General features: G+C 43.6%; 2 protein-coding genes across 4 annotated transcripts in view; one reads left to right on the top strand and one right to left on the bottom strand.

Annotated features, from left to right (window-relative positions):
• TAFA2 (TAFA chemokine like family member 2) overlaps positions 1–24,928 on the bottom strand; it is a 317,305-nt gene that overhangs the window by 136,865 nt on the left and 155,512 nt on the right. The gene's annotated exons all lie outside the window — the stretch shown is intronic.
• Positions 3,123–13,710, top strand: LOC127040683 (zinc finger and SCAN domain-containing protein 29-like). The gene is made up of 3 exons (XM_050935208.1): positions 3,123–3,813; positions 5,246–5,605; positions 13,490–13,710. The coding sequence occupies exons 1-3, from the start codon at positions 3,291–3,293 to the stop codon at positions 13,708–13,710; spliced, it is 1,104 nt and encodes a 367-aa protein (XP_050791165.1). The 5' UTR covers positions 3,123–3,290.

The following is a 24,928-nucleotide window of genomic DNA, read 5'->3' on the forward strand; positions in this document are numbered from 1 at the left end:
CATTCCATTCAGGCTTTAAACGGATATTTAATCTGAAGAAAAAATGAGTTTTTATTAAGATGACAATATTTTTGTTATTTTTATATGATGAAAGATGGCTTACATCAAAATAGAGAACTAGACAAATTATCTTCATTAATTGAAAGCTTTTATAAAATATAACCTATAATGAAATTTACAGAATGTGATTTTTTTATGAAAATACAGGAAATGTAAGTACAGTAGTTGAAAAAAGTATAAATGCACTATACCAGTAGCATTCATTCATAATGCATCTGAATGCATGTTTGTTCCGTTCTTTTACATGTATTAAAAAGAAATTTGGAATACTAGTGCAGGTGGAAAAATAACGAGGAGTCCTTGTGGTGCCTTAGAGACTAACAAATTTATTTGGGCATAAGTTTTCATGGGATAAAACCCACTTCATCAGGTGCATGGGGTGGAAAATACAGTAGGGAGGTTTCCACAAAAGCTTATGCCCAAATACATTTGCTATTCTCTAAGGTGCCACGAGGACTCCTTGTTGTTTTTGCTGATACAGACTAACATGGTACCACTCTGAAACCTGTCACGAGCACAGGTGGCTTATTTTGGAAACGCTGAGATTGCTGGCTGCTTTTTATGCCATTGGTGTATCACAGAATGGGACAAAAGGGTAAGTGCTGTTGGTCAGCCCATCACTGAACAAGTGCATTGATTTCTTGTGTGGGGCTCTATTATTCCACCAAATTCATGGTGCGACCTCACTATTATACTTCCCCCTCACACACACACACACACACAGTTCAGAATGCAGATTATCTTGGTTAGAGACTGCAGTGAAGAACTGTCTTCTGCAGGTTACTAGATGGGAATACGATTAAGTATATTCTCACCCAGCAAGTGCAGTCCAGGTGATGGAATAAGCTGCCTTTCCTGGAGAGAAACAAATTACAATAAACTCAGCTAGAAATTCTTACCTGTTAATTGGTTTTCTGAATTTCAAGACAGCCATTTGTCACTGATGGGTTCTTCTTCTGTTATCAGAACAGAAAGGCTGCAGATCCAGCCATAGCAATGAGGTTTCATACTTCAGACAATAACATGTTTTTCAGTCTCTGGGTTGTTCATCATGCACTTTACATGACAGCAGCTGAGGTTTCATGGGGATTCTAAAAATTTGCAGTCATGTTTCCCTATAAAAGCAGCTTAAATTCTTCACAATACTGAAGTTGGTAACTTCTGTGACACAGCTTTAGGTGCCCCTCCTACTCCAAGGCAGTCATTTACTTGCTCCGCTTTCTTACTTTGCTTCTCTGAGAAGCCAAAACCAGAGCCCACTCTGGGTGTATTGTTTTTGTTCTCTGACAGCAGTAAGTAGGGGGTCATCTGTACTCTAAAAGACAGCCACTCTTTGGTCTTTAATTTCCCATAACCAACAACCATTAAAGGAATTACTGAGAAGCATTTGATCTTGTAAAAATGTTTTAAAGCAATAAGCATGGAAAGAGTCAGACACCATGATACAAATGTCTGATTTCTGTCCCACAAATAAAATACTGTAGGGTGGTCAGTTGTTTTTTGTACATTGGCCATTCATTTCCTAGAAATGCAAATGATCATGCTGCCTTGGAGCCTGACACTGACTCTGCACATCATCTTCACACCCAAACTGGCTAGCAATGGTCTCCGTTTTGAGGACCGTGATAGAAGGACACTCTCCACTTAGGGATATGGGCTACTACATTACTCTAGTCTCCCTGGACAGCTTTCTCCCCTCCCCAAAAGATTTTCTACAGTGATACAATAGCCTCTGCTCTCTGGCACCTTCAATTACTTAACTAGATAACTCTAATTTTCACATATCACCTTCTAGTGCAGAATAATCCACTGAGATTGTCACAGCTGCAGAGGCTCTGATATCTCCTACAAGGTTGAGGATTGAAACAACTCACCCTAAGCTCACCAGTGAATGCCTGCAGGCCATCAAATGCTCCAGTGACAGTAATGGACACCCAATATGAGGGAGTCCTAACAAGTGCCGCCTTTGAACTCCTGTTTGTTATCTTCTACAATATAATGCTAAAGCATCACTGGAAAAAGCTCAAATAAATCATGAGGACTTCTAACCCGCATTATATCAATTGCCCACTGCAAACTCCTTGATGTTACTTTCTGAGCTCAGCTTCCTTCAACCCTCATTGTATCAGAGAGAGACCTCAAATATATATGCCACATCCTGCAATGGTACCAATCCCATCTATATCCTGAAGCCAACTACCTCTCTCAGCACACACTGTTGGCCAAAGTAATTTTCTCTGCCTGAAAGTAAATAGCCCTTACTCAATAAACTCTACATGGAGGGCTAGCCAACAAGGCTGCCCTAAAATGATCCACTTACAGTTCACCAATCCCAGCTGTCCCACCCTGTCGGCTTTGCTAGTGCAGCAACCCAACTTCACTAGCCTCAGCAATACCAGCTCTGGCCCCTCTATCTTCTACACTGCAGTGTGTACTAGAGAAAACATGGTCTCCTCTATCATCTGACAAATGAGACCTTCCCCATTTGTTTGTTTTAAGGTCAGTTTCACTTTTAGGAAGATTTGCGGGGCTGATATCAAGACATGTAAACATTTATGTCTGTCAATCCATATAATGCCTCTTCCAGATGAGACACTTCTTAAGCAATATAACTTGTTTAAAAAGGTTTGAGAATTCCCACTTCCCATGAAAGCATATCACCAAAAGAATAGTAGAACCAATGTACAACACTTGAGGCCCAATGCAAAGGAAATCCATGGTGTGTTTATACACCCAGAAAATTCCCTAAAATCAGGAAAGAAAGCAAAACCAGAAGCGACACCAATCACAAAAGCCAACCCTGCTGGCCATTTGTTTTCACATACTTTATCAATAAGGGCTTGTCTACACTACAGAGTTGCAGCGCTGGTGAGGGGGTTACAGCGCTGCAACTTAGGATGTGTACACACCTGCAGGGCATTTACCAGCACTGCAATTCCCTGTTTGCAGCACTGGCCGTACACCCGGTCGAGCCTTGGGTGTAGAGGGACCAGCGCTGGATCACCAGCGCTGGTCATCAGGTGTAGACACTCACCAGCGTTTTTGTTGACCTCCGTGGCATAAGCAGGTATCCCAGCATACCTGAAGATGCCTTTCTGGTAATCAAGCAAACTCCACTGCCCTGTGCTCACCTGACCCCTCCTTTAAATGCCCCGGGAAATTTAAAAATCTCCTTCCTGTTTGCTCAGCCAGGTGTGGAGTGCAATTAATCTATCAATCACTCAGCGACCATGCCTCCACGCACCAAACGAGCCCCAGAATGGACCAATGCAGAGCTGCAGGACCTCATTAGTGTTTGGGGAGAGGAGGCTGTGCAAACACAGCTGCGCTCCAGAAGGAGAAATGATGATACGTATGGGCAGATATCGCAGTCCTTGATGAGAAGGGGCCATGAATGGGACGCCTTGCAGTGCAGGGTAAAAATTAAAGAGCTGAGGAGTGCGTACTGCAAAGCCCGTGAGGGAAATCGCCGCTCAGGAGCTGCCCCCACAACCAGCTGCTTTTACAAGGAGCTGGATGCCATACTTGGGTGTGACCCCACTGCGAATCCTAGGAGCACGATGGAGAGTTCAGAGCAGGGAGCAGTGGGGGATATTGTAGAGGACGGAGACAGTGAGGCTACTGGCGTGGAGGGAGACACCCCGGAGTCCCAGGACACATGCAGCCAGGATCTCTTCTCAAGCCCGGAGGAGGCTAGCCAGTCGCAGCAGCTGGAAGCTGATGTTGAGGAGGAAGCTGAGGATCGTGCTCGGGGTAAGTAGATTTCTATGTTTTGGGAGAGGAGGATTTTGGTTATGGCTGCCTGCATGCATGCCTAAACGTGGAATAGCCCATTGATTTGATCTATCACGTCTCTGTAATCTGCCTCGGTAATCTCTTGAAATGTTTCTGCAAGAGCGTTTGCAATTTGCTTTCTCAAATTGATCGGGAGAGCTACCGTGGTCCCTGTCCCGGTCAGGCTAACTCGTCCGATCCACTGTGCAGCGAGGGGTGGGGGGGACCATGGCTGCACACAGGCAAGCTGCATAGGGGCCAGGGCGGTATCCACATTCCTGTAGAAGACCCTCCCTCTCTTCCCAGGTAACATGCAGCAGTGATATGTCTGGCAGTAGGAAACCCTGTTGAGAGTTTAGGGGTAATTGAGTGCAGGGCGCCAGATCCACGGTTCCCCAGCCCATGGCGCTCTGTTTTCCCCCCCACTCCCTTCCCAGCACGTAGGCAGCCCCGCGGTGTGCTCCCGTGTTTCCCACCCCCCCTCCCAGCACGTAGGCAGCCCCGCGGTGTGCTCTCGTGTTTCCCACCCCGCCTCCCAGCACGTAGGCAGCCACGCGGTGTGCTCTGGTGTTCCCCGACCCCCCCTCCAAGCAGGTATCCTTCCCCGCGTTGTGTCTGCTGTTCCCCGACCCCCATCCAAGCAGGCACCCAGCCCCGCGGTGTGCTCTGGTGTTCCCGACCCCCATCCAAGCAGGCACCCAGCCCCACGGTGTGCTCTGCTGTTCCCCGACTCCCCTCCAAGCAGGTATTCTTCCCCGCGTTGTGCTCTGGTGTTCCCTGACCCCCATCCAAGCAGGCACCCAGCCCCGCGGTGTGCTCTGGTGTTCCCCGACCCCCATCCAAGCAGGCACCCAGCCCTGCGGTGTGCTTTGGTGTTCCCCGACCCCCCTCCAAGCAGGTATCCTTCCCCGCGTTGGGCTCTGATGTTCCCCGACCCCCATCCAAGCAGGCACCCAGCCCCGCGTTGTGCTCTGCTGTTCCCCGACCCCCATCCAAGCAGGCACCCAGTCCCGCGGTGTGCTCTGGTGTTCCCCGACCCCCATCCAAGCAGGCATCCAGCACCGCGTTTCCACCCCCCCCCTCACCGTCAGGACGGCGTGAACACGGACCAAAGAACCCCCCCTCCAAGCAGCTAGCTCACCACCTTCCTGTTCACTACTGTCCCTTCTTCAGGACACCAGCTACCCCCTGTACCCATTGCTGATAAACCCCAGTGACCCAGTGGTCAATTCCCACTCCCAAGGGGAAATCGGGGCAAAACCACTCACCCCATTTCTCGCCATGACTTAACACAGACAGGGCAGGCAAGCTATGTGAGAAGGATGCTACTAAAAGTCTCAAAAGTCCTTCAAACTGTGATAATAAACAATGATGCCTCTGTGTATTACATGGTTCTCTCTCTGTTTTCTAGGGACCTTGACTACTGCAGCCATATCACCGGCCTCACGTAGGTTGCAGAACTTGAGACGGAATCCTAGGAAATCAAAAGAGGAATTGATCAAGTCTGTTATGAGCCACTACAACAGAGAAAGTAGGAATACAGAGGAATGGAGAGAGAAGACGTATGAATGGAGAAGCAGTGTACAGGACTGGAGAAAGAGTGTACATGAATGGAGGCAAACAGAAAGCAGGAGAAAGGAATTGTCTGCCAAAAAAACCACAAAGCAGATAAGCCTCCTGTCTCGCCAAACTGAGTCTTTCGAGTCTCTTGTAGCCATGCAGACAAATATGTACCGTGGTAACCCACAGCCTTCCCAAAGACCTCTTCCTTGTTTCCCAGTCTTTCCACAAAACAGCTTTCTCCAGCAGCCAGTTCCATATTATCCCCAGCTGCCCCCAACACCTATAAGATCACCTACCAGCCCTGATAACTATAATTCTTACCCTGTTCACTCCACCCCCACTGTTCTGCAGCATAGTAATGCTGAAGTGCAGCAGACAGGGAATATTGATCAAAATAGGACATATTAAAACCTGTAAATGTACAGTCCACCACCCCTACCCCCTTGCCTGTTATGTACTGTTTGTTGAATAAAGTTTTTTCTTTCTATTTCTTTCACTACGTTTTATTGTTGCTGGAAGTGGGAAATATTACACAGCAAGGTAAAGCAAAGCACATCAAATTCATCAAACATTACTGTTGGCTCTCAGCATCAAATTGCTCCCTTAAAGCATCCCTAATCCTTGAAGCCCTTTCCTGGGCCTCCCTATTAGCCCTGCTCTCTGGCTGAGCAAACTCATCCTCCAGGCGTCGAACCTCGGAGGTCCATTCCTCAATGAATCTTTCACCCTTCCCTTCACAAATATTATGGAGGGTGCAGCATGCGGATATAACTGCGGTGATGCTGCTTTCCATCAAATCTAGCTTCCCATAAAGACAGCGCCAGCGAGCTTTCAAACGGCCAAAAGCACACTCCACAGTCATCCTGCACCAGCTCAGCCTGTAGCTGAACCGGTCCTTGCTCCTGTCAAGCTTCCCTGTATATGGTTTCATGAGCCATGGCATTAAGGGGTAAGCGGGGTCTCCAAGGATCACAGTGGGCATTTCCACATCCCCTACTGTGATCTTGCGGTCTGGGAAAAAAGTCCCGGCCCTCAGCCTCCTGAACAGGGCACTGTTCCGAAATATGCGTGCATCGTGCACCTTTCCAGGCCATCCTGAGTAAATGTCAGTGAAACGCCCACGGTGATCCACAAGCGCTTGCAGAACCACGGAGAAATACCCCTTGCGATTAACGTACTCTGATGGCAGGTGGGGTGGTGACAGAATAGGAATGTGTGTCCCATCTATTGCCCCTCCACAGTTAGGGAACCCCATTTCTGCAAAGCCATCTACAATGTCCTGCACGTTCCCAAGGGTCACGGTTCTTCTTAGCAGGGTGCGATTAATGGCCCTGCAAACTTGCATCAGCACCATTCCAACGGTAGACTTTCCCACTCCAAACTGGTTCGCCACCGATCTGAAGCAGTCTGGAGTTGCCAGATTGCAATAGCCACCCGCTTCTCAACAGGCAGGGCAGCTCTCAATCTCGTGTCCCTGCGCCGCAGGGTAGGGGCGAGCTCAGCACACAGTCCCATGAAAGTGGCTTTTCTCATCCGAAAGTTCTGCAGCCACTGCTCATCATCCCAGGATTGCAGGACGATTTGATCCCACCACTGAGTGCTGGTTTGCAGAGCCCAAACGCGCCAGTCCACGGAGCTGAGCACGTCTGTTACTGCCACAAGCAATGTACGGTCTTCACAGTGAGGCGATTCAATATCATCGTCTGACTCCTCACTATCACTGTCACTCTCATTTTGCAGCTGAAGGAATAGCTCCACTGCCAAGCGCGATGTGCTGGCAACATTCATCAATAAGGTCGTCAGCTGCTCAGGATCCATTTATTAAAAAAAAAAAAAAAAAAAAAAAAAAAAAAAAATCGCAGAAAAAGCGCTGTACAATCACAATGCTGCCACACTGCTCCGAATGTGTAGCAAAGCACCACGGGGCGTTGGAACAGGAACAGGAAGCGGCAAGACAATCACACTTTCTTCCCCTTCCCACAAGCCACAACGCCGATATGGGACGAGGTGCTCTGTGGGATAGCCGCCCACAATGCACCACTCCCAACAGCGCTGCAGTGTGGCCACATCTAACACCACTTGCAGCGCTGGTTGCTGTAAGTGTGGCCACTCTGCAGCGCTGGCCCTATACAGCTGTACTAATACAGCTGTAACAACCAGCGCTGCAAAATTGTAGATGTAGACATACCCTAACACTACTTCTACAAAACTACAGCTTCTGCTTTTCCTATCTCACAAAGCCAAACATGGTCTTAAACTTGCTTACTGTAGTGCCACTCCATCGTGCTAATGGCAAAGATCTCACTAGCTAAAGCTTTCAGGCATGATGGAGTATGCAACTCCCTGCAGCCGCAGTAATCACTTAATGTCTTTAATTTTATTATCTCAACAAAACTAGCTATTGTAAATGAGGTTTGTGTGGGCTTCCATAAAAAATTAGGCAATTTTGCAACATGCAGCAAGAAAGAAAGATTCAAGAAAGATATTCAAATGTGAGAACAGGCAATTAATGTCAAACAATCAATCATTAGCATAGATTATTTCCTACAATTTATACTACAACTCTTTGGAAACTCAGGCTATAGAAAAATATATAGACATGTATATACAGCATAGCTGCTACTACATAAGGTGACTCAGAAATCAGTAACATATATAACAAATAAATATGATCAATTATGCATTTTTCATGCATGTTTTCCTCTCCAATCTGTAGTGTGGATCACTATTGCATATTCTGTCCTCATTCCATATGTAGTATGCCACTGATGTCAATAGAATTTCATCATGAAGAACAAGATCGGAATATTCAAGACTCATTGTGCTGAGCACGGGTGAGTATTTTGCCCCAGAACTGTCATCTGTAAGAGATCACTAGCCTTCGAGAGCATGTAGTATAAAAAGACTATTTCCCTATAACAAGCATACACAAAGTGTAAGATTAGAAGTTCCCAAGTATCTACAGTCTAGTAGTCCTCCCTAATTCCTAGGCTCTCCTGCATTTTGTCTTCTTACACTGCAACCAGCTTGAGACTCCCTGGAATAAATCTAGATAGATATATTCTATAGCACATTAGCCTTCAGTCTTCTAGACCAGCAGTTCTCAAACTGTGGGTCTGGACTCCAGCGTAGGTTGCGACCCCGGGGCTGGCATTAGAATTACTAGGGCCTGGAACTGAAGTCAAAGACCAAGCCCCACCGCCCAGGGTGGAAGTTGAAGCCAGAGGGATTCAGTCCTGGGCAGTGGGGCTCAGGTTACAGCCCCCCTGCCCAAGACTGAAGCCCTCAAGCTTTGCCCCCTCCTCCTCAGGGCAGTGGGTCTCAGGCTTCAGCCCCCCACTTCCCAGGGTTGTTCAGTAATTTTTGTTGTCCACTAAGAACTTAACTATCTCATTTCACATAAACTAAAGTTCAAATCTTCAAATTCCCTTACCTAGTTTCCTAAACCACAAAGTCTCCCACCTCCAGGACCGTTGGGAGTAATAAGGACCATACGAATCATACAATGCAGATTAGAAGACGACATTTTCAAATGTTGTCTCTCTCAATAGTCAGCCTATTAAGAGTATCTGCAAGTCTGGATACCCACGACAGCACTGGCTATCCAACAGCAAAGGGAGTACACTAAAATTAATGGCAGCTATAAAAATCTCAGCTTTGTTCAGACTGGACCTGTTCTTACTATGAGCTTTGGAAGGTGAGAGCTGTATTCATCATTGCACCAGGATACGAAGTATATTGTAGCACTCACTGCTGTAAGTAGCTCATTCCCCAATATAATATGAATTACTTGCTACATAAAGCGTTATAGCTTAAAGATTACATAAATTATCCAAAAATCCCACTACCAAAGACTATGCCATCCTCCATCTTTATAAACCTGTATACTAGCACAGATTGGGCAAAAATCACCATTTTTATTTCATGGAATTTTGCCTCATCATTTTTGACATTCCACTAGAAAGACGAAAGACACTCCTACTCCCTAAGTTTTGCTTTAACAAAGCAAGCCAACAAATGGCTATGCTTACAATGAAAAAACATTTTAAAAACCCACCATTTTCATATTTTTCATGCAAAAGACATTTTCAATTGAAAATGAAGCTAATTTTGCTTGAAGACTTGTGTTCCTTCACAAAGTGTTTCACAAAAACACAACTGTTTTTGAGTCTGCAAAGAGTGTTTTTAAATTGAATTTTAAGCAGTATTGTTTTTGCAATCGGTATTTAGTACTTCTGTCCTTAATATATTTGGCTCTCTTCAGAAACCTAACATTCTCATTATTGCAAATGGTTCCAAGAGAACAGAAGTTTCAAGTTAAGAAAAAGAAAACCAATGACTTATTGGGACACTTTTTCAGTTACTGTGGTCCATATGGAAAACACTAGAAAAGAGGAAGACAACAGAATCAAAGACAACTTCAGAGATCTGGGAAGAGAAATGACATTTCCATGCTTACTCAGAGATGTGCACAGGAATAAAAATGTGGCTGCTTTTGGAGGGACACTTTGTGCCCCCTGCAGCTGGAGGAGAAGGCTCTCTCCACTGCAGCCCCAGGGCCAGTGGAGCTGGCTTCCCCCCAAACCCACAAGACCAAAAGATCTCGCTCTCCCTGCCCCAGCCCCAGGGGAATTCTGTGCCCTCACTGATTGGGGGACCCTGTGCCCCTCCTTGTCCCCTCTTGCACACACTCCTGATGCTTATTGTCTCTCAATGGATTTCTTTATCAAATGTGGTCAGTTTACAAATAATGAGAGAGCATTTCAAGCTGGTAGCCCTGAAAACTCCATGTGAAATCTTAAGGCCAAGTTATGAATTGTGATGACGGGCAAGCAAAAAGTTAAAGATACTGCAGCTGAAGTTTAGTTAGCAATTCTGTCGATGATGTCTGATCCAGAATCATAGAAGATTATAGTTGGAAGAGATCTCAGGAGGTCATCTAGTCCAACCCCCTGCTCTAGCTCACCTCTCCCATGGCCATACTGGCTCTACAATGCTAACAGAAATAAAAAATAATTAAAAGTTACTTTTTCCACTGAAGTCAGTGATGAAATTCTGATTATACATTAGTGTTAATCTAGGATATTGTGCCTCCAGTATTACTCTGGATTGAGACTAGCATAAATGAGAGCACCATTTGGCTTAGTATGTGTTCAGAGGCTACACAGTTCTATTTTCTTCCAAAGATTTTAATACAGCATAGAGACATATCAGTAGCAGCAGGGAAGGATGGAGTTAACAGGTTAAATAACCCCCTTAGAATATTTAGAACATAATCAATTAAGCTTGTGACAGGAGAATACATTTAAAATGAAAAGACAGCAGAAAAGCCCAAGAGGAAATAAGTGGATTTCAAATCAGTGTGTGCTAGTGAATACTAGCCTTCCATTATCACACTTCCTGTCAAATGTGACTGTGGAAATATTTCTAATGCATAGTGACATTTTCTTGGTCAGGTTAGAAAGTGATAATTTCTTAAAACAAGAATTTAGGCACATCAGCAAAAAAAGAAACTGATAAAGTTTGCAGTTATGAAAAAGAAGGTTACCTACCTTATAATAGCTGGAGTTCAGGATGTGTGATCCCTATGGGTATCCACATATGTGATGATGCACAAACGGGACCAGAAATTCTTCAATAGCAGGAACTATTCGTCCATTCTACAGCCCTGTGCCTCCTTGTGCTTCCATCTGAGGGTATAAAGGGCGGCGCAGACCAACCACTCCTCAATTTCAACGCTACCACAAATCAGGTTGACCCAAGCACAACACAAGGAGGGTAGGTTGTGAATACCCATAGGGATGACTCATGGCAAAGAACTCCAATTACTGTAAGGTAAGTAGCCTTCCTTTCTTCTTTGAATGTTGATCTCTATGTATATTCACCAGGGGTGACTCCGAAGCAGTGCTCATTGAGGAGAAGAGTGTGAGGAAGTATGCTATGCCACAGACTGGTGGGTCACTGAGACAAAGGAGGCATTCATGGCCAAAGCTTGAATCAGAACATAATACCTGGTGAAATTGTGTGTGCGGAGCCCCAAGCAGCTGCTCTGCAAATCACAGAGGGGAATTTCCTATATAGGAGCTACTGCCACTGCTTGAGCTCTGGTAGAATGGGCCTTGAGAGAGTTTGAGGAGGAGGGGCTTTCATAACATCAAGTCAGATACAAGAAAATATCCACCTAGATAGCCTCTCCATTCATTCTCTTGGCAATAGTAACAAACAACTTTGGAGACTTCTGAAAGGGTACTGTTCTGTACAGAAATAAGATGCCCCATACACATCTAGGGAAGGGAGTCTCCTCCATGCTTTGCTGAGGTTTAGGATAAAAACACTGGCAGGTGTATGGATTTGTTAAGGTAAAACTCAGATGGCATCTGGGGTATAAACTTAGGGTGTAGGTGTATAGAAATTTTGGCCTCGTGAAAAATGGTGTAAGGCAAGTCTGCTGTAAGGGCTCTGACGTCCCCCTATCCTTCTAACAGAAGTAACAGCTGTCAGAAAGGTGACTCAAAGACGTGCAGAAGTGAACAACAGGCTAAAAGTTCAAAAGGTGATTACACAAGGGCAGAAAGCGTGAGGCAGGGACAGGTTTCAAAACTGCAGGGAATGTGCTTATGATGCTCTTCTGGAATTCTGTAGTAGTGGGATGAGTAAAAACAGATCAGCCTTCCACCAGGTGAAGGAGGTATGTGGAAAGCATAAATAGTTGCTAAATGTACCACAGGTAGCTGACTGAAAGCTAGACATTATTAGAGAGACAAGATACTCCAGTATGAAAGGGATACCTGATGCCACAATAGGTAAAGTCACCAAACGGGACAATTGTTTCCATTTAGTGGAGTAGCATTTCCATATAGTGGATCTCCTGCTGTTCTGGAGGGTGGCTTCAACTCCCTGAGGGAAGTCTCTCTCTATGCTCATTATCCATCCAAAAGTCTTGCTTGCCTGACGTATGGGATGGGGATGGTTCACCTTCCCTTGTTCTGAGACAGTAGGCCCCGGAATGGTTGCAGGTGGATACGTAGGCAAGAGGCTACTGTAGTAGGATGGTGAACCAGAACTGCAGGTGCTATAAGGATTACTGTCACTCTGTCAAATTTGACCTTCCTGAGCATACAAGGAACAAGAGGGAGGAGAAGAAAGGCATACATCAGTGATTCTGACCACTGCACCAGGAAGGAGTCCTCTCAGGAGCAGGCCAGGAACAGTAAGCCAGGCACTTTTTGTTGTGCTGAGTTGAAAATTACCACCAATATGGGATACCCCATTGCTAGAAGATGTGCTGTGCTATTGATGGACAGAGTTTGTACTCATGGTCTGTGTGGAAATGCTTACTGAGGCTGTCTGCTAATGAATTCACTACCAAAGGGATGCATATGGCTAAGAGGGTAATCAGATGCTTGATGTACAGTTCCAGAGGGGGAAAATCTTTCTGCATGGTGGAGTGGATCTCTCCCCTCCATGTTTTAATATAATAAATAGTGGTCATACTGTCTAACATGACCTGGACATGTGTGGTCTGAATGATTGGCAGAAATGTCTTCCATACTTTGAGAAATGCTGGAAGGTCACAATTTACTAACCAGATCAGTTTCATACTGAAAGTTGTGCACGAGTAACAGTAGATGGTGTGTCCATAGTTTGTATGCATAATGGGTAGATATAAACGTATGTGAATTTCTAATGTAATGCTTCTCCAATTGTAAGCTTTTGTACTTAAAATGTACCATATAGTCTGTCTGGTAGATATTTTAATTTGTAATTGCCTATGCATGCAATGTACTAGCCTTTGAAATATTACAGAAACTAGCTTTTTAATATAGTGACACTTATGCACAGGTCAGTATTAGTGTTAGAGTGACAATACACAGCTTCATATTATGAATATGCAAAAGCTATGAGAGCAAGATATGGCCTAACAAGAAGTAGTGAAGACAAAGTCTATAAACAAATCCTTGCCTCCACACTGAAGAAGAGGGATGAAAAGCATGTTACTGCTCTTACCAACAAAGTCATTAACAATATGACAAACCCATTTGATCCAGAATAATGCTTATCAACATATCTACCAGATTGCATGTAATGGCAGATGAACAAGAGTCTTTCCTGAAAATAGCAGAAGTTAGTGAAGAACAAACAGAGAGATTTACAAGAGGTGGACTTGACTCTGATGGAACATGTAGCTTCTTCAGCCCAATCAAGAAATCTGGTATCAAAACATTTGCTGACATGGTCAAAATGGTCAAATATAAGTCTAGCAAGAGAGGACAAACACAGCTGCTGTCAGTCCAGAAATTGTTTTCCACATAGCCTTGTTCTTAGCATGATGCAAAGATGATATGTTAATGGCAAGTGTTTTTAGTCACCTAATAGGACCAGTGCCTTTGTCTGTCTTCCATGCGGAGGAGGATTTTGTGGCTGAGGAAGAGGAGGAGGAGGAGGAGAACGTGCAGCAGGCAAGTGGTGAATCCCTTCTCCCCGGCAGCCAGGATTTTTTAATCACCCCGGAGCCAATATCCTCCCAGGTGGGATTTTCAAGGCAGAGAAGGCACCTCTGGTGAGTGCATATTTATAACTACAGTACAGGGTTTAAAAGCAATGTGTTTAATTTCCCTGAAAATTGGGATGCATTTGCGGCCAGTACAGTTACTGGAAAAGTCTGTTAATGTTTCGGGGATGGAGCGGGAATCCTCCAGGGACATCACCATGAAGCTCTCCTGGAGGTACTCTGAAAGCCTTTGCAGAAGGTTTATGGGGAGGGCTTCCTTATTTTGTCCTCCATGGTAGGACACTTTACCATGCCAAGCCAGTAGCAAGTAGTCTAGAATGATTGCAGCGCAAAGCATGGCAGTGACTGGTCCTGGGTTTTGGTCGCATTCAAATAACATTCAGTCTATATCCTTCTGTGTTAGCCTCAGGAGAGTGATATCATTCCATGGTCACCTGGTTGAAATAGGGGAAATTTTGTAAGGGAATAGTAAAAGGACTCTGTTCATGCTGGACTGTTTCCATTTGGCTAAAGGAGATCATCCTGGAGAACAGCCACACAGTGGGGGAAGGGATGAAGGGATCATCCCAGAGAATAGCCACACAGAGGGGTGGGAGGAGGTGTGTGCTGCACATCCACCCAAAAATCACAGCCCTTCCTTTTAAATGTGAAACCCAAACGGCATTGCTTGCTATGGGAAAGGAAGACGCTGCAGTTTGAAACCATTCCCACATGTTATGAAGGCATAAGAAACCAACCCCGCATACCCATTCGCTTACCATAGCTGCCTGGAAACTGAATTATGTTGCCCAGCGCTCAATATAAAAGCCAAAATGCGACCTTGTAACTAAAGCACATGTGCTGTCTGCTGTGAATAGCTTGATTCACTGTGAAAGAATCTCCCTTTTGTTCTCAGAAATGTATCTTAAGTTTTACTCTTCCTTTTTATCCCCCCCCCCCACAGGTGCAAATGTTTCTATCATCTCTGTACCTAAGGTTATCACAGATTAGAATGTGAAAAGAATGCACTCGCAGTGACATGTTTTCCAGGCTCATGCAGTCCTCCCGCACTGATAGGGCATAGCTGAATGAATGGAGGCATTCAGTGGCAGAGGTCAGGAAAGCATTAAGTGAGCATGATGAGCAGAGGCAAGAAGCTATGCTGAGGCTAATGGGTGGAGCTGCAGGTTCCATCCCAGATTGCAAGTGGTAGAAAAGTAACTACAGGGTCATCAGTCCATGTCACCCTTTATGCCTTTGGATGGAGGCACTAGAGCAAACCAATAGACACTGCTATTGAAGAATTTCCAGTCCCACATGAACAGAGCACTCATGTATCCTACAGTGAATAACTACAGAGATGGAACCTCCTGTATCCATTTCTTCTCTTCGGCATCCACAAAATCCCAAAATAGCACAGATCCCCCCTGCATCCACTGTATAACCACCTGCCCTCTTCTCCAAATTCCATATCCTCCTCACTCAGATGCCCAAGAACCTGGGGCGGAAGCTCTGGGCACGCAGCCACCCCACTCCAGAAAGCTGTCATTCAAACACAAAACACAAATCGTGTTCTATAGAGAGCAATACTCAAAGAAGAACTTTGAAATTTGTGAATTCCATATGCTCTTGTGGAACTGCACATTAACTAATTCAGAATTTTGTTAAGTGACTGATATGAACATCTCATATCTTTTAGTGCGGATGGCCATCCAAATGCTTTATAATCACACAAAAGAAAAATGACTGCAGATGTTTTTAAAAAAACTGATTCTATCATTTTCACTGCCAATATTTTTCAGGCCTCTTGTTGTATGAGATGGAAGATATCAATATGTGAAATTTAAAGTATGTAACAAAATTTGATTAACTACATTGGGTAAATTCTGATAATTTTCACATTATGATCCTGATCCTCTGCTAGTGTGAATTGGTGTAGTTCCATCAGGTGATTTACAGCAGCTGAGGATTTTGCCCTAGATTCTCACTTACATGCTTAAACAATAATTGTCAAGAACTGAAAGAAACTGGGGAAGGTTTTTTTTTTAAAAATCACCTATAAAACTTAATATCAAAGTATTAGCATGTGCTTAATTTTAATCAGGAGCCAGAACATTAACATGAGCAGAGCAATCAGGCAGGAATCCCACACTGTGCTGTAGAACCTCAGAGTTACAAATTGACCAGTCAACTACACACATCACTTGGAACCGAAAGTACATAATCAAGCAGCAGCAGAGACCAAAAAAAACCAAACCACCAAGTACAGTACTGTGTTAAAAATAATAACGGGACTAAAGGGAAAATAAAGAGAAAGAAGCATTTTTCTTCTTCATAGTAAGGTTTCGGATCTGTATTAATTCAATGTTCAGTGGTAGACTTTTGAAAGAACAGCCATAATGTTTTGTTCAGAGTTACGAACATTTCAGTGTTACAAAAAACCTCCATTCCGAAGGTGTTCAAAACTGAGGTTCCACTGTATCATATTCTCATGCATGCATGCTAAGGCTACCTAATGAAGGCTGCCTCATAGTTGCTGAATATTGAAAATACTAAAACCTGTGAAGTTCCTTTACATGAAAGAAGAGAGACTGTGACAAAAGATCAGTTAAGCTTAGCCAGTATGTTTTTTGGGTCACATATTAAGCCACATTTCATCCGGTATGAATTGGCATAGCTCCACTGAATATATTTTGGACATTTTTTCCTAGATATATAGCCAATATTATACTAATTCAGTGGTTTTCAACCTTTTCTCCTTTGCAGACCTCTAAAAAAATTTCAAATGGAAGTGCGGATTCCTTTGGAAATCTTAGACATGGTCTGTGGACCTCCAGGGATCCACAGATCAGCTTGAAAACCACTACACTGATTCCACTGAGTAACATGTTCAGAGGAAAAAGGTCTGATTCACACGCCCAAGTACCAAGATCAAAAAAGGGTTCATAAATATCATTTAATATTCACAAACTATCCCATCTCATCTCTGACTCATGGTCCCTGGCATAAAAGGTAATGGCTTTTACTTGTGGGTGAATAGGAATATCAAAATACTCTCCATGTTCTATATTTATAAACAACTCAGAATTACTTTAATTTCAGTCAGTTCATATTAGTTTCTAAACCCCAGAAATGCAGACAAGCTTTATATAAGGAAGAAATTGGTTTACATAATACTGCGGCTATAGCATCTCACGCCTTTAATGAATACCTTGTTCTTTAGTATACTTTACAGCATATAATAGCAAAGAAGTCTCTCAAACTGATCACTACAGATTTCACCATCCCAGTAACCCATAAACAGTGTATTGTTTTCTCCAAAACATTGTTCAAATACTCTAATAAACCTCACTAGGAGCCAGAACCTCTAATCTTTATTCACTTTGAGACTGATCCAGACCCCATCGTTAAGATGCCCATTGACTTCAGTGCGCTTTGTATCAGGCCCTTTTTTCAATCTTTTTCAGTGAAAACTCCCCAGAGAAGACTCGAGTTCATCCAATTAAGGTTTGAGCAAAAGCTGAGTAACAACCTCAGATTTTGCCTTAGAAAAATATTTTTAAAAGTTCCTGTTCAACAAATACTGCAAGCCTGAAAATAATCCCTTAAATCTACACTCTGAAGAGAAGATTGTAGTTCAGCTGCAGAATTGACTTGTAAGTACACTCGTGCTGCAGACAAACACTGCAGTGAAATTTGCCTAGTTAACAAAAGAGCTGCATACCCTTCACACGCATTTTTTATTACGTCAGATATTAATTTCTTGCCCAAGAGACATTCATGGCCCTATAGTGAACGTTATGCATGTTTAGAAGAGAAAGGTTTAGATTATCTAAAGACTGTCAGGTGAATGAAGTCTATTACTGAATGTTTGCATTTTATCATCAGAAAAATATCAACTGCTACAAACAGCAATGAAAATGATAGAACAGTTAGTTAAACAGGATTATAATTTGAGAAAATATGGGATTAAGTCAAATTTAATCTAGTTTATATAGTTGAAGTATTTTCAGGATATGCGGTGAAAATCAATACCCATCCACCCACACATCTCTAACGTATAATATATTTAAAGCTCTGCTTTCTGGGGAGGGGGAAGAGAAAACAGCTTCCTTATTAAAAATTTTTTTTAATAAATTAGCTTAATAAATACATGGGGAGATGGAAAGGAAAGGAAGTTCTCATTGTTGAATGTCTACCATTGAAGGTCTAAAGTACATCAACACTAAAGTTAACAGAGTAAAAGTCAGGTTTCTAATTTCCAGGGCAAGTATTGTAACCTGACATTTATCTACAGAAACTTCATCCCTAGACCAAGAAGAGCATGTAGTCTGTTAAACTTTCCAGTCTTAAAAAAACAAAAAAAAAAAAAAAAAAAAAAAAAAACCTCTGAGATTCAGTTTTATCCTAGTGCTAATAATACCATGCCATATCACACCAATTTTTAAACAGATTTTTACAAAGAAATCAATGGAGAGTTCTCCTTAATAATCGATATGGTCCACTAAATTAAATTATACAGGTTCACTTAGAATGTGCAACAAACAGTTACTGTTATCAACTATGCTAATTAGATTCCCACAAAATATGTTCAAACTGGGTTTTGTACAAAGGCGAATTTGATATCGTTATTATTTGTTTTGGATCACTTCCACAATGCAATAGGTACTTTCTAAACATCAGAGCATTCCTGTTGTAGATTTTCACCATTAATATTACAATACTGTCTGAAATCACAGGGACAATTTTTGCAAGAAGGAAATAAATAACTAAATACATTCATAATCCCCCTATCAACCCTGGCTTAGTACCTGTATGATGTACACACAAGAGGGATTCCTCAAAGTCTCTGGACAGTTCCAAAGACTATTGCCTGGGCTCATTTTGTGGTGCTGCTGATAGGTGCCTGACACCTCCTCCTAATATGCTAAATAAAAAAACTACTTGGCAGTGCCTCCAGTGAGACAAGGGATTAACCACACTTGAATTTAAACTCACACAAGCTAAGAAATTAAAAATAAATAACTATAAACTTCATGAAAGCATTTGATTAGAGAGAAATACACAATCAGTAAAAACATTAAATGATTAAAAATGATGGAGATATCAAGCTTTTTAATTACTAACGTTTATACCAGCAAGCATACTAGGTACTCCCCCAGTGTTCCTAAACAAAAGTGTCTGCCATCAGTTCTATCCCCCATCTCAGATACCCAGGTGGTCTACATGGAGACATGTGGCAGGCCTGTAAGGAGATGCTGTTAGAAACTCACTTTACTATACAGTGCGGGTCTTGATGATCCAGGTAGATGAAAGCTCTTTCACAGATGCAACCTGCCTTAAAGGTGCAAAATTAAACCCTATCTACCTATCTCACTCAGGTTTCTTTTCTGGCTGAGTGGACAGGAGACTGATGCAGGCAAACAGGTCCTCTCTGGGGATCACTGGAGAGAAATTAACTGTCCCCCTCCCTTCTGTTCTGGAATGGTACTGACAGCCTTTAAAGCTTGTAACCTGCAGGTTCACCTGTAAGCAGGTCAGGTCTCTGGATCCAAAATCCCATATCTGGTATAGGGTTGCCAACTTTCTGATTGCAGAAAATAGAACAACTTTGCCCCGCCCCCGTTCCAACACTATGCCCCACCTTTACCTCTCCCCTCTCTGAGGCCCCGTCCCCCACTCACTCCATCCTCCCTACCTCGGTAACTCACTCTCCCCCACCCTCACTCATTTTCACTGGACTGGGGCAGGGGATTGGGGTGTGGGAGAGGGTGAGGTCTCCAGCTGAGAGAGTACAGGCTCTGGTGTGCAGGAGGGGGCTCTGGGCTGGGGCAAGGGGTTGGCATGAGGGAGGGGGCGAGGGTTCCATCTGTGAGGGTGGGCTCTGGGATGGGTCCAGAAATGAGGAGTTCAGAGTGCAGGAGGGGGCTCCAGGCTGAGGCTGGGGGTAGGGGTGCAGGGGGGTGAGGGCTCCAGCTGCGGGTGCAGGCTCTGGTGTGGGTCTGGGGATGAGGGGTTTGTGGTTCAGGAGGGGGCTTACGGGTGGGGGTTGGGGTATGGGAGGGAGAATGCAGGCTGCAGGTGGCGCTTACCTCAGACGGCTCCTGGAAGCGGCAGTATGTCCCCTCTCCAGCTCCTACACAGAGGCATGGCCAGGTGGCTCTGTGTGCTGCCCCATCTGCAGGTACCATCCTGCAGCTCCCATTGGCTGGAGCCCCCTGGCTGCCCCCACAACTAGAAGCTGGAGGGGGGACATGCCACTGCTTCCAGGAGCTGCGTGGAGCTAAGGCAGGCAGGGAGCCTGCCTTACCCCACTGCGCCACCAAATCAGACTTTTCACAGCCTGGTCAGCAGTGCTGACCGGAGCTGCCAGGGTCCCTTTCTGACCAGGTGTTCCAATCGAAAACCAGACACCTGACAACTCTAATCTGGCATAGGCTGCCTTCAGGGCAAGCAGGCTACAGGCAGTGCCAGGAGAGATGGGCTGTCTCTTCTTATTGCTGGCATGCTGATGGCAGGAAGAGTGGATTGTTCCTTCCTGAGGCTTTTCTGCATGCTGAGGTTACAGACAGGCAAGCTGCTGGGCCTGGAAATGCTGTCCTGGCAAGCTCAGGAGACCATCTCTCCCCTCCACTTCCTGGCCAATCTGTGCCATCCAAAGGGAGGCCTGCTTTCGCTGGCATCTAGGCTCTGCACAGAGTCAGAGAATGCTTGCAGTCTGCCTGGCTGTCTTCTGCCAATAATTAGCTACTGTTGTCTCCTCTCCTCCCATTGGTTGAAGGAGGAGGGTTGCTAGGGTCACATCCCCAGCCCCTTCCTTCCTGCTGCCAGAGAAGTCAACAATGCAAAACCCTGTTGTGGACCCCATGGGGGCCCAAAAGGGGTGTCTTCTCTTGGGGTACAGCCCCCTTGCTATTGGGGTTTGTGCGAGAAGATTATATATATGCAGCAAATACTTAATGAGCATTACCTGGCTGGCTAACACTTCAGAATTATGTTCGTTTCAACCTGGGGTATTTTTTGAAGCATGAAATTAAGTGCCTTGCTCATATTCCTTGCAGGAAAGTTGTTTGTGAGAAGCTAGATGGCTCTGTGGGTTAAATGCATGAACCTGTCACTACTGGGACCTGGGCTCAAATCATAACTGAAAATGAGCTTTAGTGTTCTCATCTGACTAATCCAAAGGAAGTTTCTGAGCTTCAGAAAAAACCTATCAATTTGTAGCAATGGAGAAGACCGTTCAATAGAGACTCAGTGCTGGACAAAATAGGGTTATTCCAGGCCAATATTGTCATAGTTATATGTGAAACTGCTGCACAAGGGCAGCACCTACCAATTGTCATTAATCTCTGCTTTAAATAATGGGCATGCAAGACACAAAGTTCAACAAAAACCATGTATGGCAGGTAGAGTTGAATGAATAGAGCTAAAATTTTCAGCAAGTATTTTGTTTATATTTGTAAAAGAATGTAATTGATTGTGTCCATACTCACTGCGTGTTCATGTTTTACCATTATTGCAGAAAACAATGTTTACTAGCATGGATATTCACAAGTCGTGAATTCAATGTGCAATTCTTGATTTGTCAAAAGCAATTTTTGAATTACATAACCAATGAACAACCATATGAATTCAACATTAATTATACACTGAAAGTTACTATTTGAAATTCATACTCTTGGTTGGTTAAATGTGTCATTCAAGCAGAGAACAAACAATACCATGCAAGTTATTTAACTAACCAACACAAATGCAAAGTGCTAATATAAATGTTCAAATATCAACAATGAATGCTTCACGAATGATGTGCAGACCAAGAATTATTCACTTAAGAAGTGTGAAATTCATTATTCAAAATTTACACAATTTGTTCATAGACAATCTACTAACTGAAAATTAGGTGAAACTCATTTATCTTCAATGATCAGTTGGACCTCTTTGAAAAACTGCTTTCAGCTCAAATCTTATTCTCTTCCCATTCTGACATAGGATATTCTCAATAATCATGAGGCCGATGACATTTTTTTCTTCATTTAAGTCTTCTTCCATGAGCGCTCATTTCACAAACCTCTTTGGGTCTGTCATGCAGCCCTGGCAAAGCTTCCTCTGCTGGATACTCACCAGGCTGCTGATTTAATATTTAAATAAGGGGAGAACAGGAAAAAATGTAATAAAGGAATAGGAAAGAGGAAAAGGAAGGGGGCAGGCAAGGGAAAGGAAAACGAATTCTCAATTTCTGTCTACTAGGAAATAATCAACGATTTTTTAAAAAGTTAGTCCAAATCTTTTCAGATTTGTCTGAGGTCCCTCATTGCTGAAACATTACCCACTCTGTAGCTGCCAGGTCAGCCAAGTCACTGTGCCAAGGTTCTATCTCTGGAAGCAGTTTGCTCTTCCATCTAAGAACAACAATTGGATATAAACTGGCTATCAGGAAGTTTAGACTTGAAATTAGATGGTTTCTAACAATCAGAGGAGTGAAGTTCTGGAACATCCTTCTAAGGGGAGCAGTAGGGACAAAATACATATCTGGCTTCAAGACTAAGCTTGATAAGTTTATGGAGAAGATATGATGGGCTAGCCTAATTTTGGCAATTAATTGGTCTTTGACTATTGACAGTAAATATGCCCAATGGCCTGTGATGGGATGTTAGATGAGGTGGAATCTGAGTTGGTTTCCCTAGGCTTCAACCATCTCATTGTTCCAAAGAACTCTCACTTGAATGGGAGTCATCAAGATTTAATGATCCTCTGTTGTTCCTCCTCATGAAGCTGGGTGACAGGGCCCTAATAGTAGATGGTGGATTCCACATACAGTGGAGTCGCATCTTATGTGCGGATTAGGGTCAAAAGGCAAAAATCACGTACAGTCAAAATTACCCTTGAAAAATCCCTTAAATTGCCTATAAAATACAATATACTGTACATGGTTTTGTATATACAACCCTGTACACTAATATGTATAATGTATACAGTAATGTACAGTATATAATAAAGAGTACATATGCAAAATATAATTTTAAAGTACTGAATTTTTAATTACAGGGGTTGTCAAGGCTTGATGTCAATCCAGGAAACAGAGGTGATGGAGAACTTGGGTGATGGAGAGTGAGTCATAGACAAAGTGGTTGGCTCTGGCTCAGCTCGAGAAGTTGATTGCGTAGACTCATCTGCTGCTGGTTGTTTTTCCTTGAAAAACATGGTGATCGGCAACTGTCGCTGTTGTCTCTTGAGCTGCTCAAACATTTCTTGATACGGTCTCAAATCGTCTGGAATACTACGTGTGATTTTGAGGCTTCGTTCCACAGAGGGATCATATTCAGAAATTAAAATCACTCAAATGTTTCGCTGCTTGGAACACTTCAGCAAATTTAAGATTCCAACTTGCTGGCTCTTTCTGTGTGTTGTCGTCATCTTCGTCTTCTGTAGATGATTTTATCAGTTCCTCTAACTCTTTGTTAGTCAATGTTTCTCTATGGCTCTCAATTAATTCTTCAATTTCTTCCTCTAGGATGTCGATGAAGCCATCACCACCCACTCGCCTGGCCACCTGAACAATGTGTTTCACTTATTTGTCAATAGTTGGGAAACCCTTAAAAATCATACACACACTCTTTCCATAGGTTTTGCAAACATGCATTGAGTGTTTCAGGCTTGATTGCATCCCTTGCCTGTTTAATATAAGGAATGCAATTGGCAATGTTGAAGGACTTCTAACACTCCATCACATTAAGATTGGGATCAGCATCCACAGCACTAGGTATCCGTGAGAATGTATGCCTCGTATACGTGGCCTTGAAACAGCTAATCATGCCTTGGTCGAGAGGTTGGAGGATGGAGGTGGTACTGGAGGGAAGAAAGACGACTTCAGTGTTATGTGCAAACCGGAGCATCGCAGGGTGGCCAAGAGCATTATCTACGATCAGCAACACTTTAAAGTCAAGTCCTTTCTCTTTGAGCTACCGCTTGACCTCCGGAATGAAACACTTGTGGAAGCAATCCAGAAATAATGCTGCCATCACCCAAGCCTTTTTATCCGATTGCCAGAACACAGGCAGGAGATTTTTGTTCTTGCCTTTTAGGTCACAGGGATTTGCAGCCCTATAAAGCAAGCCCAGCTTTATTAAACGCCCAGCTGTATTGCCACAAAACACAGTCACGCAGTCTTTAGCTGCTTTGAAGCAGGGGCTTGTCTTTCTGATTTCAAAATAAGTGCGATTAGGCACTTTTCCAGAAGAGCCCGGTCTCATCAGCATTAAAAACTTGTTCCGGAAGATAGCTCTTTTCTTCCATGATTTTCTTTAATTGTCCGGGGTAGCTTTTGCTGCCTCTTCATTGACAGATGCAGCTTCACCAGTAGTCTGCACATTTCTGAGGTTGAAGTGGTTCCTAAAACTGTTAAGTCAACCTTGGCTGGCTTTGAATTCCTTCTAATCAGAAGGCTGTCCCTCTTCAACAGGAGGTTTGAACAGTGTGCAGAGGCTAAGAGCCTTTTCTCGCAATGTATTGCCATCAATAGGCACACGTCTTCCAGCCATAAGTTTAATGCCTTTTCAGTCTTCACTAAAGTCTTATCATGCACCTGGTTTGTCACCTTAGCAGTTATTGGAGCACTTGATGCCATGGCTTGACGAATTTCTCTCGAATCTTGATGGCACGGATGCTAGATTCGTTGCAGCCATATTTACACACCACGTTGGAGACCGACATACTGTCTCTCAATAAGTCTAACACAGCCAGTTTTTTCCTCCAACATTGGAACAGATCATCTGGTGCTCAACCGAAGAAACAGCGAAGTAGTTGGCTTGCGTTTAAGGGCCATGTTGTAGAAAAAACATGTATCTTTAAAACACTAGAATCACACTCAGCGCAGCGAGATGCTCACACTATGAGAGGCATGCAGGAACTGAGATCGACTGAGGGAACAGCAGATTCATGTCTCCCACCTCACACTCACTCCAGGGCATATGCTCATTGGGCACTATTTACAGATATCTTGTTTTTCTTTTTTTTGTCGAGCACGTATAGTTGAATTCACGT

This window comes from Gopherus flavomarginatus, chromosome 1, assembly GCF_025201925.1.
Source record: "Gopherus flavomarginatus isolate rGopFla2 chromosome 1, rGopFla2.mat.asm, whole genome shotgun sequence".
In the NCBI taxonomy this organism is placed as follows: Eukaryota; Metazoa; Chordata; order Testudines; family Testudinidae; genus Gopherus; species Gopherus flavomarginatus.

What these genes read in the sequence shown, in the direction of transcription:
- LOC127040683 (XM_050935208.1), top strand. Translation starts at nt 3,291, where the DNA reads ATGCCTCCACGCACCAAACGAGCCCCAGAATGGACCAATGCAGAGCTG. An exon ending in AGCTGAGGATCGTGCTCGGG is followed by an intron (nt 3,814 to 5,245) that starts GTAAGTAGATTT and finishes TCTGTTTTCTAG; the next exon opens with GGACCTTGACTACTGCAGCC. An exon ending in TTCCCAAAGACCTCTTCCTT is followed by an intron (nt 5,606 to 13,489) that starts GTTTCCCAGTCT and finishes ATGTAATGGCAG; the next exon opens with ATGAACAAGAGTCTTTCCTG.